The sequence below is a fragment of the Amblyraja radiata genome, chromosome 4 (assembly GCF_010909765.2).
Source record: "Amblyraja radiata isolate CabotCenter1 chromosome 4, sAmbRad1.1.pri, whole genome shotgun sequence".
NCBI classification, from domain to species: Eukaryota; Metazoa; Chordata; class Chondrichthyes; order Rajiformes; family Rajidae; genus Amblyraja; species Amblyraja radiata.
Genome location: NC_045959.1, coordinates 96,156,611 through 96,178,817, shown reverse-complemented (window position 1 = coordinate 96,178,817; position 22,207 = coordinate 96,156,611). Strand labels below are relative to the sequence as shown.

The 22,207-nt window shown below is 38.9% G+C and overlaps 1 protein-coding gene across 2 annotated transcripts in view; it reads right to left on the bottom strand.

Annotated features, from left to right (window-relative positions):
* cdk13 (cyclin dependent kinase 13) overlaps nt 1-22,207 on the bottom strand; it is a 50,915-nt gene that overhangs the window by 11,589 nt on the left and 17,119 nt on the right. The window contains exons 4-12 of one of the 2 annotated variants that reach the window (XM_033019977.1): nt 20,974-21,113; nt 18,939-19,109; nt 17,066-17,255; nt 15,474-15,530; nt 13,840-13,941; nt 13,653-13,730; nt 11,447-11,563; nt 6,114-6,245; nt 3,138-3,235 (exon numbers count right to left, since the gene is read on the bottom strand). In XM_033019977.1, the coding sequence (XP_032875868.1) occupies nt 3,138-3,235; nt 6,114-6,245; nt 11,447-11,563; nt 13,653-13,730; nt 13,840-13,941; nt 15,474-15,530; nt 17,066-17,255; nt 18,939-19,109; nt 20,974-21,113 (1,085 nt within the window). Of the gene's footprint in view, nt 1-3,035; nt 3,236-6,113; nt 6,246-11,446; nt 11,564-13,652; nt 13,731-13,839; nt 13,942-15,473; nt 15,531-17,065; nt 17,256-18,938; nt 19,110-20,973; nt 21,114-22,207 lie in introns of both variants that reach the window. The other variant, XM_033019976.1, reaches the window with a different exon arrangement.

Sequence of the window (22,207 nt, the reverse complement as noted above, 5' to 3'; positions counted from 1 at the left end):
TTACCAAAAATTGGAAAATTTAGTGTTCATACCGTCAGGCTGTAAGCTATACAAGCGGAATATGAGGTATTGCTGCTCGTTTGCGTGTGCCCTTACTCTGACATTGGAGGAGGCCCAGGAGAGAAAGGTCAGTGTGGGAGCTAAAATGGTCAGCAGGCCATGGCGGAATGAGCACAAGTGTTGGGCGAAACAGTCACCAAGTCCACGCATGGTCTCGCCGATATAAAGGAAGCCACATTGGGAACACCGAATGCAGTAGATGAGGTTAGAGAAGGTGCATGTGAACCCGTCTCACCTGGAAGGATTGCTGGGCTCTCTGGATGGATGTGAGCGAGGAGGTATAGGGACAGGTGTTACATCTACTGTACTTGTAGGGGAAACGACCTCGGGAGGGGTTGGTTTGCGTGGGAAGGGATGAGTAAACCAAGGAGTTGCAGAGGGTAGATACAAAAAGCTGGAGTAACTCAGCGGGACAGGCAGCATCTCTGGAGAGAAGGAATGGGTGACATTTCGGATCGAGGCCCTTCTTCAGAGGGAGCGATCTCTCCTCTTCCTCTGGTTTCATAATTCACACTATTTCTAACCTTATCTCACACCTTTTGTATTTTCATCTCTGGCCTTTGTCCAACAATACCCCATGCCACCTGTACCCATTTAACACTGGCCTTTGTTCTGGCCCTCCTCTCTTCCAGCTTTCTCCTCCTCCCACCACAATCAGCCTGAAGGTGGTCCTGATCCAAAACATCATCTATCCATGTTCTCCAGAGATGCTTTTCTGATAACTCAGTTAAACTTTAAGCTTTTAATTGTCGTGAATTGCACAATAGGCATGTAGTTATATCTAAATGCTTTAGTTTTTATTACGAAGCAGTCAGGCTGAAATGTAGAGAAAAAGCAAATTTGCAGTCATAATTCAAAACCAGGAAATTGAAGTTCAGCAAAATGAACCAATGCTCTGTATTTTAGCATGCAATTATTTCCACAATATTAAAGGCAGAAATTGCATCAATTAAATATTTTGTGTGTGTGGTTGGTTCACATATGTATAGTATCGTGCAAAATCAATACCGCGAGCTAATATTCACTTGTCGTTAGCCCACTTCAGAAAGACTGAAGAATCCACATCCAAAATACAGATGGGAGAAATGGGTGAAAAAAGGGATTCCACTGCTGCATTGTCAGCTCATACCATTGTACATGTACATATAGATATATACAGTATAGATAAGCAAGATGTAGATAAGCAAGAGAAAAACAAAAATGCTGGAAAAACTCAGACAGTTATCAACCAATACTTGCATTTCTGTAGGAGAAACTCAACATTTTAGTAGGAGAAAGAGCAAACTTTTCAGATTGAAAGCCTTTTGACAAAAGTCAGTTTCTCTTTCCACCGATGCAGCCTAGTCTGCTGAATATTTCCACACTATTTGAGCATGTGCAGATTTTTTTTGATTTTTGCCCAATTTCGTTACTTAGAGGAATGGATTATGTGAAATTCAACTATATATCAAGGTAGATCTGAATCCAAAACCAAACAGTCAAATTTCATCCATTGCTTTCAGTCAATGTTTAACTAGCCCCATGCATTTCACAGACTGACATGGATCCTAAATGGTAAATGCCACAGCACATTGCTGGAGCTTACATATATGGCTAATATGTCCTGTTCAGTAAATCAAAAAAGAAAAACCAATCACTCAATGTGTTAAAATCACTCCTCACAGAAAGGAAAATGGTCTCAGTTTTTGGAGGTCAACCATATCAGCCTCCAGGCAGTGTCCTCGTCCAAATCATCTTCAAATTCTTTAAAGTAACATTTTTTTTAACTAGCCCCATGCATTACACAGACTGACTGACTTTATGAACATTCACCAGACCAGTGAAGAGGGATTGAAATATATGGAAGAGTCAAGTAAACAGCTGGCTTGCAAAATGAGTATACAATCAAGTTAGCAAAACAAAGTGTACACTTGTAATGATTGAAAAGCGAGTTTGAAACAGGCATCTGAAATAAAGTTCAGTGGTCTTTTGAGATGTTTGTTTTCTCATATGGTAAGAAATAGCATCAGCCTCTGGGCTTACTTTTCATCAAAGTATAAACACAAATAATTGTTTTAATGCCCATGAATTTTTTTTAGGCAAAGAAATTCACCACAAATAAGCAGGTAATCTATTTTAAGACAGATGACATTAGATAAGTGTGGGAAATTAACTATACGCAAGTGAACTTCAGAATTCTTCACTCAATATACAGAATAATGTTAATGCCTTCCTAAATATAGGAGACCTTAATTTACTCGCTAACTTAAATCGCAATTGTGACAATGCAGAACTTTGAGCACTGCATTCAGGTGTCAGTATTGATTGTGTGTTCAAGTCCTGGACTGGAGCATGAACCCACACCTTTCCAGTTCAGAGGTTTCAGTGCTGCCAAGCTAAAATTAAGCACATTAACACATTTGCAAATAAATAGAGACACGTTGACAGGAGATGTTGTTCAGTGTGCACATATTGGGAAATGGCATGATGCGAGGGAAAACCGAGTAGGAAATGAAGAGGCGACAAAGCTAGATAGCTCAAGGTAGCCACCAATTGAAAGGATTAGAAGTAGCGGGAAAGAGGACAGAACTTTGCGGGCATGCACACACATACTTCAGGGGCCAAAGATACAATCACAAAGATAAAATGGAAATTGTTCAGGAATGAGTAAAGTATCAGGGACCACAAATCCAACAGCCAAGAAGTAATTAAGTGAATAGCGAGACATTTTATTGACCGAACATTTGACTTCAACAGCTCTTTATCTTAGGTGTTAATTGAAACAAACAAGGTGGTCAGTCTGGCATGTTATCACCAATGCCATTTAGAGCACGTTCTGTTTTATCTGGAGAAATAAGGCCAAATTTACATTTTGAAGCCTTAAGAACAGAACATGAAAACAAGCTGAAGGCATATTTGCAGCAGACCCTTTTATTAATGAACATGCAGCACAAACGAGAAAAACAAAGCCAACAGAAAGCAGAGTTAACACTGACCTATTCCTATACTGGAATTGCCCTGAGTTTTATGTTGAGGGAGTTGTAAGCCTTGAGGTGTGTTGTTCCTGCTATCATCCATACTTAAAGCAGAGTCCTTACGAGAAACTTTGGGTGCTGTATCATCACTAATTCCAGATTGCTTCTGTCTTCTCCGTTTTTTGCTCCATAATTCATGACAATCTTGCCAGTGTGGCAGGCTAAAAGAAATAATATTGATACTATTAATCATGTATAAGCATTGCCCATGCTACAATGTCTTAGCATTTGTGCACCAATCACTATTTACGACCATTTTTCCTAATTCTTATATTTGATCTTATTCTCAGGCAACATGACCAGATTACAGATTTACTGCTAACTCCAGCCAAGAACGAGTCCGGCTCACAGACTTCCATGTCTGTTGTAGATTTTCTCAATTTTATCAAAGATAAGCAAAACGCAAAGAAAGTTAGCACTCAGGATTGCACAAATATCCGTATTAACAAACGTGATTCACTCAGAATTGCAGCTGAACATTAAATTGCTATTTTTGGCCATTCAATTATTCAAGGATAATTTCCATCTTGATTCCATGTATCCACCTTGGTTTCAGTTTATTCTTGCCAAACTGAAATCTTACAACCTGAATTTTTTAAATGAAAGACAGTGCTGGGATAACAACAGGGTTAGACAGCATCCCTGGAGAACATGGACAGGTGATGTTTCAGCTTGGGATGCTTTTTCAGTCTGATTGTGGTGGGGGAAGAAAGTTGGGCCTGGAAATTGAAAGTTATTGAAGTCGATGGGCGTATGAGGTGTCTTCGATGTAGGTTGGAAGGGACTGGATATGGGAGGAATAGGATGTAATCAAGATAGTTGGAGTTCTGTGGAGCTGGAACAGGCAGAAACAGTGCGTCTGCCAGGGCAGTCCTGTTTGTGGATTTTGAGGAGGAGATATAATGGGCAGGGCAAGGTTAGGGAACTGCAAGGTTGGAGGCTGTTGACAGGAGATTGGTAGAAATATGGAACGCATGATCTCCAAGTCTGGCGTCGTAAATCTCTTTTGGATTTTCCCCAATGCCACCATATCCTTTCTAAAATAATTACCAAAATTGTGTACATTCCTGGTGTAGCTGCACTGATAATTTGAACAATTGTAACAAAGTGTCCATATTACTAAACACCAATGCTCTTACAATCAAGGGTAACGCACCATTTGCCTACCTAACTATTTGCTTGTAACTTTTTATGCGCGCAAGAACAACAAGATCTTCGTACTTTAGTTATCTGAAATATTTCTCCATTTTATATAAAAACCTCTTACTGAAATGTAAAATCTCATTCCCTTATTATATTCCATTTGCCAAGTTTGATCCACTAATTCAACCCATCTATATCAAGTAGCAGATTGCTAACATCCTCAGAGGAACGTGACCTCCCATATGTTTGTGGCATCAGCAAACATACATTATCTGCTCCTCCAGATTACTATAAATCATAACTCGGGGAATGTCGGTAGCGAGTCCGTAGGAGTCTGTAGATGTTTTGTAGCGGCTCGTAATGCCAGCCGTAGGAACTCGGGGCATCAGGCCAGTCGGGACGTTTTTTCAACATGTTGAAAAATGTCCACGAGTTAAAAAAATAGCCCCGAGTACCTACGGACGGCTATTACCGTAATTTTCCGAGTTCAAATCAAGGGGGAAACTCGGGAGAGTTCGTAACTCGGGAAAGTGGGACAGGGCCTTTAGCTTTCATGTGGTATCTTAACAAATGCCTTCTGGAAATTCAAATTAATTACATATACAGTTCTCGGTTTATTGATTCTGCTTGAACATTAGCAAATTTATCAAATATGATTTAGCATTTATAAAACTATACTGATTTGATTGTATTACTAATAGACTATCGATTTCTTCCTTGATTCTGAACTGCAATATTTAGCCAACAGATGTTAAACTAACAGGCCTACTAAGTTACATACATTATGTCATCCTATATTCTAGATCAATTCTCTTGATCACTTTTCAATCCGCTGGTAAACTTCTGGATTTGGCACGTCATATTTTACCCCAATCCTCCATTTATTTCTCTGTTCTCACACACTTTCCATTCAATTCACTCCCGTAATTCTCCTACGACCTCATTTAGCAGTAGCAAATTCACCTGGAACATCTTTGGGGGGAGGGTGGGGGGTGAAGAAACTCAGTGATCATATGGAGAAAATGCAAATATGCAAAACTTCATAATCAGATCAAGCCTGCATCGCTGGAGCTGTGGGATGAGCGTTGAGTTAAGTTGAGGGACCAGAGTGTTGCTCTGACTTAACCCACTCCCTACAAAAGTGAAGTCCTGCATGCAGAGTTGACAACATTACTGAAACAGTGGGAGGCTTTGGCGAGTGTGTAGAAAATGTTTACCAGGACCCTGCCTGGATGAGAAGGTATTAGCCATCAGGAGAGGTTGGACAAACTTGGATAATTTTCTCTGGAGCATCGGAGGCCAAGGGGAGACCTGATAGAAGATTATAAAATTACAAGGCGCACAGATAAGGTAGACGGTCAGAATCTCCCCCACCCCGCCCCTCCCCTCCCCAGAATAGAAATGTTAAATATGAGAGGGTGAGAGGGTGAGAGGGGGAAATTTTAAACGTGTGCAGGGCACATTTTTTTTAGAGTGATAGTTGCCTGGAAGATGGTGGAAGCAAATACTATTGTGGCATTTAATCAGCTTTTAGATAGGCACATCAATATGTAGGGAATGGAAGGATATGGATCACATTCAGGCAGAAGGAATTATATTAATTGGGCATCATGTTCAGCGCAGACATAGTGGGCCGAAATTCCCATGCTGTACTATTTTATGTTGTATTATTTTGTTACAGATACCAAGAATAATCATCTTTTCCACACAACTGCAGATTGGGTTGATTGGAATCCAGTAACTTCCATCCAGAATTGCAATCTCTAACAAAAGTGATGACAAATTAGCCACCAATTAACTAGATAGACTGATTTCACCTCACCCCCCACCTCTACCCCAATCTAGGAATTTAAATGTAAGAACCTAATTTAATCAGAAGGCTGTAAAATGACTTACTCGGGTGGAGGCATTTTTGTTGGATCAACCTCTCGCAGGAAATCAGACTGAAGAGCAAGTTCTGCAGTGCAGCGTTTACTGGGATCCAAAGCTAACATGTGATCAAAGAGATCCAGAGCAGTTGCTGGAATACTGAAAGCATAAACAGTAAATTTTAAACAAACCCAACTTCATCTGTAAAAAAAATTCAAACTAAATTCAATAATTAAAGATGCTATTGCATTTCCTTTCACATAACTTTAATTTTACAATCACCTGAAATTAAAAGTAATACAAATATTCTGAAATAGGATTCAAACTTTGAGTGTAACACATTTTCAAAACATGCATGCACCGACACCAATTAAATCCAACACCCAGGAGACTTTTCTCACAACTGGGTGGGTTTAGGCATACAGAAGTTTACAAAGATGTCACTGCAAGGTCATTGAATAAATATGCGCAATATTTCCAGCGAATGGTGCATAAACAGTAAATTTGTGCGAACATCAAAAAACCACAAATTTGGGACTGTCTGGAATTGCAACAGATTTATTTTTCGAAAGTTACTAGCATTGGCAAATTAAGAATGAAGACATGAAGATTCTAACTTTATAAACTAGATCTTTATCAGTGACACCTTGGGTTTGGAAAGCAGCTCTGCAACTCACAAAAGTAAAGACCCAAAATATATATTTTCCCCCCCTGGGAGAGAAAATATCTTAAATATTCAAACATGCAACAGGATTTATTGAGGTTGGGCCAATTTGGGACAGGTTAGCCAAGCACTGAAGAGATGATTTAAAAGACAAGAGACAAAAGGAGGATATGCTTAGATATTCACATGATTCTATTTACAATAAGAGTTTTGGGAAATGTTCTCATAGTTGAGTGCAAAGATAGCAGATGCTAAAAGTAGAGACACAAGGATCTGAATAAGAGCCCTCAGCCAAAACGTCGTCTGTCCATTCCCTCCACAGATGCTGCCTGACCCGCTGAGTTATTCCAGCACTGTGTTTTACTGATAACTTGTTATTCAGCCACTTATGAAAATTAAGGCTCTGGATAGTCTAACTGCTTGAAGTTTCACAATTGAAAAGAGACTCACATAAAAAGTGTCAACTAAAGAACTGTTGCTCTATGGGTAGAAAATATTTCAGCTTGAGATCATGTCCTTCATAAAATCAGAAATTTATAGCACTGACATTTAGCCTACTGCCCCTGCCATTAAAGATCATTGACCTTCAAGGAAAATATTTATGATAACCTGTTTAGATTTCTCGGTTTCACAAGTCATCATTCATTTTCCTTTGTTCCACAGGAAACAACTGCAGCCTATCCAATCTTCCGGCAGAATGATAATTCTTCAGCCTTTGTAATATACTCTTCTGAATACCTTCCAATGTCATCACATCGTTGAGGTCGGGTGACCAAAACTGTACACAGTACGCTGGCTTAGTTTCAGCGCAATGTCATGGCTTTTGTATTTTATGCTTTGGAAAATGAAACAAGCTGCTACTTATCATCCAGGTAATATATCAGGTTATATTTGAAATCTATGCATACACTTTTTAAGAACCATGAAGGACACTGCGCATTAGAATAGAATAGAATACGTTTATTGTCATTGCACAATACTGTGCGACGAAATTCCATTGCATCTCCTTCGGTTTAAAAAGAACAAAACACAACAGCCATTGACTCACATATACACAATTCATATTATGAATCACCTTAGCATTTTAACAATGTGTAATATCTAAAACATGATTCCCATTCAGTATTTCAAAAAAAATGAGGGGGGGGGGGGGTGGGAGGAAAGTTAGCCCCAAAAATTCCCTGTACTTTAAAATAAATTACTTCCCCTCAAGCAACAATGGATAATTTTCTTGATCCTGCCTGCCTACGCTGTGGCTTTTAAACCAGAATTTAATCTAAGGTTTTAATCCACTATTCTAGATACTTAAGCCATAAAACAACATTTATAGCAGACAGCCAAGCAGAATTTTCTCCCTACCTCTTATTAAAGGCATCTTTTGTATTCCCATTCTTATTCAAGGAAAAAACATCTTAGCTTTGTGTTTGGCTCCAGGAGAGCAATCATATGTTTGCTGATCTACTGATTGGTGTGGCAAGTGAAATGCAGCCTCAAAAATTATTTTCTAGAATCGACGCCATGGTCCTTAGTGGCTAGGACACTCAAAGCCCATCTTTTTGTCACCATTGTTTTCCTTGGTTTGACATCTATTCTTTTTAGTTCGAATTCTGAGGTACTGGAGGCATTTTGATGATCAACCAGTAACATTTATGCCTCAAATTTATCTTACAATACAATTTTTAAATGGGTTCTACTGAACATTTATATTGGTTTAACCATTAGTGAAACACAAAATTACACAATCTTATACAGTGCCCTCCATAATGTTTGGGACAAAGACCCATCATTTCTTTATTTGCCCCCGTACTCCACAATTTGAGATTTGTAATAGAAAAAAAAAATCACGTGGTTGAAGTGCACATTGAACCACGTGATTTTTTTCTATTACAAATCTCAAATTGTGGAGTACAGAGCCAAATAAATAAATGATGGGTCTTTGACCTAAACATTATGGAGGGCACTGTAGAAGTTTATAAGATCATGATGGGAATAAATAGGCTAGATATGCAGACTTTTACACAGAGTAGGGGATTCATGACCAGTGGGCATAGGCTTACCATGAGAGGGGAAGGATTTCGCTGGAAATCGAGGGGAACTTTTTCCATACAGAGGAAAGTTGGTATATGGAACGAGCGGTCAGAGGAGGTAGTTGAGGAAGCTACTCTAACATTCAAAAGACATTTGGATAGGTGCATGGCCTGGAAAGTTTGAGGGATACGGGCCAAACGCGGGCAGGTGGAATTAGCTGGGGCTTGATCAGCATGGGCAAGTTGGGCTGAAGGACCTGCTTCCATGCTGTATGAGACTATTACAATAATTTTGCAATATTTAATGACATTTTCTTTCTTTTTTTTAAACAAACCACCATCTAATATGAATAGCTATAGGATTGGTTCCCCCTTTGCTGCATTTTGAATTATCTGACTACAAGATTATAGTATCCAACTGCTTCCAGGCTTTCGTTTGTTTCTCAAGTGTGTTCTCCAGAAATGACTAAATTAATCCCAACTAAGAACCAATCAATGTTCGGGTAATCTGATTTGTTCTGGACTTTATTCCTCAATTAGGAAGCCAAGGATTTTGTTGACCTTGAGAAGCCATCTTAACTTGTCATGCCACCAAAAGCTTGTACATAAACATACATTACAAACATGTTTGCACCTTATGTGGGTGAGATGGTTCTTTAGGGTTGACACAGAACATTACCACACAATTGAAAATATTGTTAAATATTATTTTTTTATTTAACGTCAATAACAGAGAAGATTAATTTGAAACATTATAATTTGCATGGCGAAATAGGAATCTAATAGTTTGACACTTAGTAATTTGCTGATTGTAAAGCCCCTGTCCCACTTTCCCGAGTTACTCACGAATTCTCCTGGGTTTTCCCCTTGATTCATACATTACAAACATGTTTGCACCTTATGTGGGTGAGATGGATCTTTGGGGAATGTCTGTAGCGAGTCCATAGGAGGCCATAGGAGTTCGTAGATATTTTGTAGTGGCTCGTAATGCCAGCCGTGGGTGCTCGGGGCATCAGGTAAGTGGGGACGTTTTTGAGCATGTTGAAAAATGTCCACGAGTAAAACAAATAGCCCCGAGTACCTACGGCTGGCATCTCCGAGTTTGAATCGAGGGGAAAACTCGAGAGAATTCGTGAGAAACTCGGGAAAGTGGGACAGGCCCTTACCTCTACTCTATAAGAAATGTGCATTTGAAACTTTGAAGCCCTCATTGAAACTTACTGAATAGTGAAAAGCTAGATACAGTGGATGCGAAGAGGACGTTTCCATTAGTGGGAGAGTCTGGGACTAGAGGTCATAGTCTCAGAATTATAGGATGTACCTTTAGGAAGGAGATGAGGAGGAAATTCTTTAGTCAGAGGGTGATGAATCTGAGGAATTCTTTGCCACAGGAGGATGTGGAGGCTAATGGATATTTTTAAGGCAGAGATAGATTCTTGATTAGTATGGGTGTCAGGAGTTATGGAGAGAAGGCAGGAGAATGGGGTTAGGTGGGAGAGATAGGTCAGCCATGATTGAATGGCGGAACAGACTTGATGGGCCGAATAGCCTAATTCTGCTCCTATCACTTATGGCAGTTAATTAGTAAAATTTTGAAAATTGCAATTAGCTATTTTGCTTCTGCTGCACAATAGGTTATGTTGCGCAAGTGTACGGTAGTCCTCAGTAAAGATTAAATATATTTTGTAATGTAGCGTATAATTTTTCTGGCTGATTATTGTAGCATGCCACTCATGAGTTGTGAGAGGGGAAAAAGTCTAAATTCTTCAGCTTAGTGAAAGACCACTTAGTGAAATCAGTGGTCAACTGAAGTTGACTGGGATTGTATTGATCTGCAAGAACATGGGAGACAATAGATGAAACCTGCAGATCTGAGCTTTAGACTTGCTTCTAAGTAACAGATCAGATGTTTTCATTATTTGGTTTGTTCAAAATTGTTCTTAAATTGAGGGACATGCCACTGTCACTTGCATATCATCATCCTGTTCAATTTGTCTTTGAGGTATTGCAATTTAACAAGGTCATCTGAAATTTGTGATTCATACATCAAAATGATGTATTTGAAGTCCAACATAGGTAAATGGGGTGAAGCCAGTATATAATGTGCTTGCCTTCAATAGTCTAAAATACAAGAGTTGGGATATTGTGTTTTCACTTTATAAAACACAAATTCAACCACACTTGGGAGTATTGTGTACACATTTCTGGTCAGCATTAGTACCATCTTACCATCCGTAGACTTTCTAATCCCAACCCACAACCAATTCCCATTTTCTGTTAAGGCAATTGAGCCAGTTCCTTACAACTTGTGGTATAGTTTGCAGCTTAATAGGACCCAAAATGAACCATTTTTTGTTAATATAGCGAGGGAAATGGCCATGTCCTCCCTTGTTATAGTAATCATCTTCACCCAGTAATAAATTCAGCCATCAAAAAACACAAATTTTAATTATTAATCTTTTAAACCAATTCGTAACCTTGAAATTTGGTATTTCCTTATCCTGATTTAATAACAAAAACTTCTATTCAAACTCTAACATCCTTATTTTGCCTATTGAAAGAAAAAAATTTGAACACACTAGAATATAGGTTTGTACCAAGATTGGGGGGAAAAAAAATAATTTCAGCCGGCCCCAGTGTTTAAAACCAGTTTTCAGTAACATACTTACAAAGAATATTCTTCTCTTAACCTTCTACGATACTGCTTCTTTGGCTTCATTGTGTGGAAATATGGTAGTTTAATCACATCAGGCCACACTGCCGGACATGGGCTACCACAGATTCGGCTGTCAGAAAAACAAGTTACTGGATGAAGCACAATTTTTTTCCCAGCACATTATTACATTATCTCATTATGTCTCCTCACCTTGCGCATCCAAAAATGCAAATTATATTCAGTCAAATTTTGTTGGATCCAAACATTTGTTCTCAGTGGTAAATACAATGTCACCCCCGTTGCTTGAACATGGCTGACATACCGTATACAGTGGTAGCCACATCTATGACCGGTTCCTTTGGTGTATCATACGTTAACTGCCATCTACGGCCAGAGACCTTGACTTAACAGTTGAAACCTTTAAAAATATAGACCATGAAAACCTATTCGCTACAAATAGCTCTCTTGACCTTGTCAATGACAAAGAGAAAATCCTAGGAGGTGAAACGGGGGTGTTCTCGTCAGACAACCAGTCACAGAACTGAAACACTTTTTCTTTCCACAGATGGTCTTTTGGCACTGCATGACCTGTAGAGTTTTTACCAACATTTTCTGGTCGTTTCAGATTTCCAGCATCTGCAGCTCTGATTTTCATTTACTGTTGCCTCTTCTGATTGTTATGTGAACAGGGACAGTTGCAGAACAGTAATTGATTATACCTGGCATTCAGCCATGCAGCAATACTCTCCTGTAAATAATGCTTTCACTGGATTTGTCGTTCCTAGATAAATCCTGCCAAGATTTCATTGAGGGGGAATTCTGTAGAAAATGATGTACATGGTCATTATATTCTGGTAGGTTGAGGTGATGCTACATACTTTCTTAGGTCATTACTGTTTAGAAGGTCATCCCATTTTCTAGAGATATTCACACAATTTGCTTAAAGCACCATTAAAGCAGTTTTATTTTGTGATTTTTGCTCTAGTCAACTGTCAAGCAGAGATCATAAAAATGACTTGAGCATTAAACATTGCCAGATTCCTCTGGTCCACAACATTCATCAACAATCAGACCAAATTTACTTCGAGCAATGCTGAGATGCATTCAACATCTAACTGGGTGAATCTGGTCTCCTGGACCTACCGTACTGCTTTATTGTTTGAGTAATCAAATTCCTGTTGTTTTCAGAGCAACTTCCTACGTGGCCATAGATGATGGACTTTTAGCTCTTTCCTCACCACCCAGAGACCCAAACAGTCCTTCAAAGTGAAGTTGTAATTCACTTGAATATCTTCAAATTTAGTGTATTGAATTGGGTGGTCTCCTCTACACTGAAGAAACCAAACAGGTTTCAGATTTTCAGGTTTTCAACATCCCGCAATTCTTTTGCTGTCCAGTTCAGAAAAATGGTGTCTCTATTTGTCAACCATTTGTTGTTCTAAAGAACCAATTAATTACATGAACCAGAGACTGAACTAACAAGTTTTCATATTAAGGCAACAATTTTATTGTATCTTGAACACAAGCATCTGTAATTGTGGATAGCTTGCATTTTGCACACCATCTTAATTATTTAGCAGATACGGAAGGCATAGGGACCTAAATATAAAGCACACTTGGCACTTCTAAATCAATACTTGCATTCCGATAAAGTCAAACATTATCAACCCCAGGTCTGTAAGAAAAGAACAAAATGAGAAATGTAGTTTTGCCCTTAGCATTGAGTCCATTCACAATAACATGATGACTACCAAATAGAATAGTAAGTAGTAAGCCTAATGGTGCAAGCATGAAATCAGTGTGCAAAACGCCAATTTAGTTTATTTTAATGGACCATGTGGAATGGACCACCTCACCCAAAACATGGATGCCCGAGCTTTAGATTTGACTGACTGCAAACAAATTGGACTCCAAGCCAAGATTTTTTCAGCAATAAGGAAACAGTACAAAGAACCATTCTTTCCAAATAATCAGGCCCATAAATTAACACGGAACAAATCGGGTTAATGCAAATATGATTCACTTTTAAGGTTTGCAAGTTTCAATAGATAAATATTATATACATTAAATATTAGCCCATTGTGATTATCATTATTTTAAAATAATTTTCTCCCAAATAATTTCACTACATTCTAGGGGTTAATTCATGGCAAAAACAGGCATAATTGCAAATAACGTGAAGATTAAATTTTACAGCACAGTTGAATATCAACACCTACCTGATCAATTCCAGCTGAGCTAGTTCTTGGTTTGCTTGGAAGATTGGCTTTTTAGTAAACAACTCACCCAGAATACATCTGTACAAAATAAAAATAGTTCTAAACATCGACATGCTTTTGTTCATTTATACGACAAGAAAATGCTTTTCTATACAACTTTCCTGGTAGTGTTAAATAAAGTGCCTACCCACAACTCCACACGTCTATAGCTGGTGTATATCGTTCTTCTCCAAGCAAGAGTTCAGGTGGCCGATACCAGAGGGTAATAACTTTATTTGTGTAAGGACGACTGCAATTAACAAATAGAAAATGAATCAGAACCACCAAATTCTAAAGAACTGAGAACTTAAATCTCAGTTAAAGAACTGTAGAATTTTGAAAATAAGAGTTTAATAATTTTATCTTATAGAACACCAGCCTCAACAGCAGCCTACCCATTTTTTGTATTATAATGGCAAAGGATACAAATAATGCTGATATTTCACAGTACAAAACAAAATTAATTCAGAGAAAAATTGAGCAATTACATCTCGTACCATCCTCCACCCCTCAAAATTAAAGCACGTGTTGTTCAGATTGTAATGCCATTCCAAACCAGGGAATTATCTGGAGTCAGCACCTGAGAGGATTCTAAAAGTGGTTAGCAATTTCCCACCACAAGCCACATCTTCCCATCTCTACCCCTTCCCGCAGAGACCGCTCCCTCCGCAACTCCCTGATTAACTCGTCCCTTCCCACCCAAACCACCCATCCCAGGTACTTTCCCCTGCAACCACAGGAGATACAACACCTGTCCCTCTAGCTCCTCCCTCGACTCCGTCCAAGGACCTTGACAGTCTTTTCAGGTGAGGCAGTGGTTCACTTGAACCTCATCCATCTTATCTACTGTATCTGCAATCGTGTCACTGAACACCTCCGCTCAGTCCTCCTAAACCTACCTGATCTGGTTGCTAAATTTGACTCCACCTCCCATTCCCTCATTGACCTTTCTGCCCTGGGCCTATTCCATTGTCGGAGTGTCTAATTTCAAGTAACCCTTGTTTTCCCTCTCTATCCCACCCTCTTCACAGTCTCCGACCAGTCTGACCATCGCTGATTACATTTAATCTGTTTGATTTGTTGATATCTTCTCCTAGCTAACAATCACCTATTCTACATTTTCTTTGATTTCAACCCCCTCTGAAGTCTCATTTTCACACTTTACACTTCCTTATCTCTGTATCTCCCTCTCCTCTGACTCGAGGCCCGAGAAGGGGCTCATCCCGAAACGTCACCCATTCCTTCCATCCTGCAATGATGTCAGTCCCACTAAGTTACTCCAGCATTTTGTATCTATCCTCGGTTTAAACCAACATCCGCTGTTCCTTCCTACACTTACAATTAACAGGTTCTTCATGGCAGAGGAGAAAATATAATGGGAATAATGAACAGGAGAGATAGTCAGCAGATATTAATCACATCTTTATTATAAAACCCAAGAATCAAAAATGTAAAGAAATTAATAAAATTAATTTACATTGACAAACAGTCTTAGAAAAAAAGAATGCAAATTTGAAAAATCTCCTGGCATGGAGACCTATATTTTATGGTTTCAACAGAGGATACAATGGTTCTAATCCTCCAGAATTATGTAGGGCACAAAATAATCCATATACATTGAACTGCTGTTCAAAATAGATTTTCGTTAAGTGACAAAATTCAGGAGCAAAGATTGGAGTTGAAATAACTTCAGACATAATTGAATTGAATGGGAGAAAGCTTCTTTCAGAAGGCCCAATATTAAAGTCACTAGTACATATTATATTTTAAAATGCTACATACCTTTCTTCCGAATTGTAAAGTCGAGCAAGCCCAAAATCAGCAAGTTTAATCTGTCCCCTAGTGGAAAAGAAGATTTTATTCAAAATTTGAATAATGTACATTTATTTTGGCACAGTGACACATTTCAAAAGTAATTAATTAAAGAAAGCAGTAGGAAAGTAAAATAATGCTTTTCTTATATTTCTGACATTTTATCCTGCTTCGCACACTACTGCATGCATCAATTCTTCATTACTTGGGCAGACAGACAGGGGGGCATGTTTGCATTTCTAGCATTTTCTGCTTTTGTGAAGTAATTCCAGCAATGTTTTATTTATTTTTCACTAGCTACATTTTTGGACTATGTGTGTATATTCTATACAATAAACTCCCGGTGTAATAGACCCCTTGATAGCTGATTTTGGTCATGGTAGATGGACCTGCCGACTCCACCCCCAGCTCACACCGCCTCCCCAGCATCTTAAGGCCCTGGCTTCCGGCGCTGCCCACGGCTTGCAAGGTGCACCTGCGAGCAATTCTTCACCCACCGTACGGTCCGGTTAACACAGCTGTTGCTGCGGCTCACATTGTAGCTCCTGGGGACAACACTTTATTCAGGCTGCTGCCAACAACAGGAAGTGCTCGGTCACCAGGGGCTCCCTCCCCTCCTATCAGCTGCTGCTTCTTCCTGTCAGCCCATCTCTTGGTTCACCCCCACCACCTCCAACTCCTCCCGTCACTCTGTCCACTCCCTCTTCTACCCACTCTACTGTCATTGCCAGAGGCTACAACGTGAGCTGCAACAACAGTCGCTTCAACCGGACGGTGCTGCAGCCGGCGAAGAAGGGCCCACTGGTGCAAACCAACAGCATCGCCTCACAGTTTTAAGATGAAACTGCACAAAGCTCTGGAGTAACTCAGCAGGCTGTATCAGTCTGAAGGGTCCCGACATCACCTATCCATGTTCTCCAGGAATCCTGCCTGACTCGCTGAGTTACTCCAGCACTCTGCTTCCTTGTGTGTATTAACCAACATGTGCAGTTGCATGTTTCAACTATATTCAATAATACTTTACTCAGTTATAGCAGATAATCAATAATACTCAGTTATAGCAGATAACCGGCAGAAACAGACACCACAAGCCCCCCCCCCCCCCCCCTCTCCCCCACAATGTGGTTTATTACAACAGAGTTACTGTATTAGTTTAATTTCTCAAATGGTGGTGGCAACGGCACCCATTATTTCTAATTTTCAAGAAACAGATGTCACTCAAGGATGAATATTAAGTGATCTTTATTTGCGACTTAAGTTTAGGATCACTCAGTAGTGGAGTTCAGCAAGAGCAAACCCACAGGTTTACCCACCAAAGTCTGCAAGTCTTTCCTGGGCCTTCATGTTTCGTAGCGTTTACACACAAGACCAGTTTTAAAAGCCTAGTCCATTATCCTTCTGTACGCAATGCTTTAGGAGAGGCTGATGAATGGCATTTTACAGCAGATTCAACGTAATAAAATCAAAGGGCTCAAAACTGAGGATTGTCCAATTTTGTTAATTTGCTAGCATATCATTTTAGATCTGTGATGATTGAGTTATTGATCCAAAAATAAAAATACCTGTTATTAAGTAAAATATTGGAACACTTGATGTCACGATGCAAAAAGTTTTTCTTATGGCAGTAGTCCAGACCTTCCATTAGTTGTCTCATAAAAGATTTGATGTGGTTTTCAGTAAAATGCACCAGTCCTGATTCTAACAGTCCCATTAAGTCATGGTCCATATATTCAAACACCAAGTAAAATGCACCTAGGAGAGATTAAGTAGAATATATTGTTAGGAAGCACGGTCAGATTCTGATCACTTACTGCTATCAAAGAGGAGCTAAACACACTCCCATCATGGGAAATGGCTATTATATTCTTTTGATTAAAAAACAAGGAAAGACAATTATTTATGGTGTACTTGGCTCTTAATTCAGAGATGATCTGGAGAATTGAGAAAGGATAAGGGAAAGGGAGAGAGAATATGAAACAGATTGCCAGATAATAAACCGGTATCATCAGCCTTTTAGAAATATATAAATAGTAAAAGAGAGGTCAAAAGGGGGCCAAAATTATGGTTGCAAAAAAATATGGCCGTGTGGGCGCAAGAGCCTTGAATGGAGGCATTAAATTAATACTTTGGACAGCTTCTCTGGAGAAATGGAATAGGCGATATTTCAGGTCGAGACCCTTCTTCGGAAGAGTCAGGGGAAAGGTAAACAACAGATGCTGTGTGTCCCGCTGAGTTACTCCAGCTTTTGTGTCTATCTTCGGTTTAAACCAGCATCTGCAGGTCATTCCTACACAAATTAATACTTTACATCCATATTCATTAAAGATGGTACTCCTACTAAATAAAAATCGCAATTAAAAAAACAGAAGTTGGCAGAGAAGTTGAACAAAACTAAGACAGACTGGGTCATATCTAAAATAGAACAATCCAGATATTACTTATTGTACGTGGCAGGGTAGAAAAGAGGAAAGTGGAGGATTTGGCCATATTATTTCAATTTTTGTTACATGAGAGCGATTTAATCAATGTCACACTTTTACTCAGCAACTATTTGCTAGTTGTCCAGACATCAGTACTATGAAAATGTTGTGGTGTTAACAGTATAAAATCTAGGAATTTACATTTAACAAATAAATTTACATTTAACCTCAATCTAATTTAATCTCAATTTGAAGAAGGCCTTCAGTTCTGGGTGAATTTTAGAAAGATGCCAAAGCCATTAATGAGAATGAAAACGTGATCACCGATTGTCATTTAACGTGGAAAAACTTAAATTACAGCAAGAGACAAGGAATACTGCTTTTCGAGAGTAAGGGTGGTTAAAACATTAAATAAGGGGAAAGGGTAGAGAAAAGAAAACATGAAAAATCATGAAACAATAAATAAGGACGATGTTCCATTGCCAAATGAATCAGTAATCATTAGATGATCTAAAATAGCTGCAAATTTGAGGGAAAGGAATTAATGTAATGATTGTTTGATCTGGAATATGGCCTAGATAGGATGATGCAAATAGATTTAATAATTATTTCAACAGGGAGCTGGATACATTTTGAGGTGGAAAAATGTATCGAACTGAGAAAAGAGAATGTACAATATAATAGCGAACTAAGCTCCTCCTCCCTTCTAACAATAGTTCTTCTTATAACCAAATACAAAGAACTTCGAATGGTATAGTTTAGTGCCCAAGGTGAAATATACATGTTGTTCAAAATCCTACAAAACCTGTATCGGTGAATAACACAACTTTAAATTTTGTAAATCAAAGTGTTAATTACCCACGTGCCCAAGTTTATGAAATTGTTCACTGCCTGCAACACAATTTATGGATCGTCACACTAAACTTTATTACGTTCAGTCTGTTACAATGCATTTCAATTAAGAGATTCAAGGTGTTCTAAATGCTTCAGAATTACTTCTAATGGAACAAGATACCTTTATCTTTTTTAAAATCCAATGCATCTTCCTTATCTGTCACAATTTCTTTCATATTTATGATGCTCGAGTGTTGTAACTGCCTTAGTATCTTAATTTCTCGAATAGCAGTTATCGGAAAGCCCTCTTTTTCATTATCCAAGCGGACTTTCTTCAAAGCAACCATTTCACCTGAAAACAAGCATGCAAGTATTAAATCACAGAATCTGCATTTCAAAAAGGACCAGAACTATTTCCTCAGAAATGTTGACAACCGGCAACAAACATCGCTACTAATGTAACGGTATTCTTATACAATGCTTTGAAAAAACCCATTGGCAGCTCACTAGTATCAAAGGTTTTTGATCTTTGTAGTATCTGACAAAAACATTTAAAATTATTCAGACACAGAAAGGCAGTAGTACTAAATAGTACTAAGAGAAATAAAAGAAAAGTCTGCAAGGAACAAAGATGAACATCTGATAAAAAGGTAGAAAAATAAGAATAGTAATTTCATGGAATCATTATCACATTAGGATGCTAAGAAGAGAAATCATTAAGCCGGTTATAATATCATGGTCACCAAGGTGTCCTCTAACTACTTTTATATATTCCGGGCTAGATAGATGTTGCATGCTATTATATTTCATTGGTTGAAGGAATTAAAAGGGTACTGAGATGCTTTTTAAAACACCACAAATTATAAATTGGTAGAAAAAAGCCCATAGTCAAAACCACTATTGCTGTAAAAATAAAGCAGAAATCTATTTTTCGTTTACATCTCTTAATTATAAGTGGACGTAAAACAGATAATGAAAGTTGTCCTTCAGAAAGTGAGTCTGGGGAACTAATAATGAGAAACAAAAGGGAAGCAAATTAAAAGCCTTCACCATGGTTGATACAGGAAACCTCAGAAATAATAAAATTAGAAATTGGGAGGGAAGAACAACAATGGAAAATAGTCCCATAGGCAATAGTACCAGGCAAATTGTTAACGCTGCTGACTGACAACAGTCTGAGTCTCGATGGACCTCATCCTGCTCTCTTAAGTGGCTGAGATATTTAATGCATTAGTTTTAACTCTCAACTTTCCCTAGAATAAGGAACTGTTTTATTAGACTGTAATATAGTAATGGCTACACCTTCATTCAAAGAGAGACAAAGCAGGGAAGCTAAGCTTAACATTTGTCGTTTGAAAATACATGCGTCATTACAGATGCTGTAGCAGGGCAATTAAAAAAACCTCAAGATTATCAGGCAAAGGCAATACAGTTTTGTGAAAAGATCAATTTATTGTTCTTCATGCCATTCAATCTGTTGTGGATATCGGGAAATACAATAGATAGTTCAGCGACAGCACAATAATTATGTACCTCAGAAACCTTGGGTGAAAGAAAATTATGTCACAGAATCAACGATGCCAATGGGGAATGGTGGTTTGGGGGCTTGAGGTCGGATTCACAATAACAACATATCTTCTCCCCCCCCCCTCTCTCTCCCCCCCGGACCATGCTGTGCATTTGGTTCTCTGTAACAAGCTCCACACTTTGTTTCACATCAACAGGATGCTCTTCACTTCTTGCAGACCAATACAAAATACAGGAAGGACATTTAAACCTACGCTACATTCTACAATTTGCCTAATGCAGACTGGAATAGGCAGAAGCTTTGTAGATTGCTTGCTCTTGATTGAGGAAAAAACCATGGGGGAAGACACCAGTAAGTCCTGGCAGAGGATAAAGCATAATTTGGATTATGACATTTAAGGGTCACCTAATTAAGACTGAATATCCAGCCCATAAGAACATCAAAAGGAAATGAATAATGGCAAATTACTTTTCTGGTTATAAAACCCAGTAAAAAGCCCTTACTGATCTATCCAAAAGAAAGTGCAGTGAAAATTAGAGCAGGTATTATATGTTGAAAGACAAGTTAAAAAGTCTAGGTTTGTGACAAAAGATCAGTAACCTAAAATGTTAAACCTAATTCTCTCTTTAATATGAACACATTTTCTAAAGTTTCACAAAATATGCCAGTCCAATAAATAACAATTTACCTGCATCTTTATCCTTAGCTTTGTAAACTTGTCCATATGTTCCTTCCCCAATTATTCCAATAATATCAAATTTGTCTACACAACGTTTTCCCCAGTCGATTTCCGTTACTTCTGTCTCACCATGTCGAGGACCACAAATTCTAAAAATAAACAATCTTGGTTATAATTTTTTTAATTAGCATCTAACAAATGAGCAAAATTAATACAGCCACTCACCGACTTACGCAAGGGTTACATGCCGCAAAACCCTTATGCAAATCAGAATCACCTTAAAACTAGGTAGAAACAAAGAACTGCAGATACTGGTTAATACACAAAATGACACAAAGTGCTGCAGTAACTCAGTAGGTCTGAATCAGTCTGAAGAAGAGGCCTGACTTGAAACATTCATGTTCTCCAGAGATGCTGCCGGACCTGATGAGTTACTCCAGTGTCCTTCCACCTTAAAACTAAGTGTCGATGGCGCTGGTCTGTACCAGCGAGCCATTCTTCACCAGTTTGTGCACCATCCAGTTGAAGCAACTATTGTTGCGGTTCAAGTTATAGCCCCTGGCTGTCAGCGCTTTCTTCAGGGCACAACAGTGCGCGGAGCTCCCTCCACTCAGAGGCTCACTCCACTCTCATCAGCTGCTGCTTTGGACTCTCTCCCCTCCACCGCTGCTGCCTCCTCCACCCATTGCTTTGTCCACTCCTCCGCCCGCACCTCCACTGCCTCCTCCCCTTCCACCTTAGAATATGTCGGTGACGCCAGAGGATGGGGAGCTGGGAGTGGATAAAGCAACGGGAGGGTGAAGACTGGGTGGAGGTGGAAATGGGAGGTGGTGGAGCAGACAAAGCGATGGCCAACAGGAAGAAGCAACAGCTGGTGAGAGGAAAGTGCCCATGGTTCTCTCTCCTCTCAGGAATCAGTAGACACTGTTGGATCTTGCCATGCACACTTTGGAATTTATATAAAATTCAGGAAAGTATGCTGCAATGACATGAAGTTACTGCTTTATTTAAAAAAAATGTAACGACGCTGCTCATCTCCATCAGTACCAACAATTTCTGATGTAACTCCAACTGAAAATAACAATGCAGCTAAAAAAAGGAATTTCAATCAGGTATCCCAGCCATGGAGGCAGGCAAGAGACCCAATTCATTTTTTGCTCCAGAAATAGATTAGCTGCTTCAAAAGGAGCAATCAAAAGTCAGTGTTCAATAAGGCAGACAAATATAGAAGTGATCAAAAAAG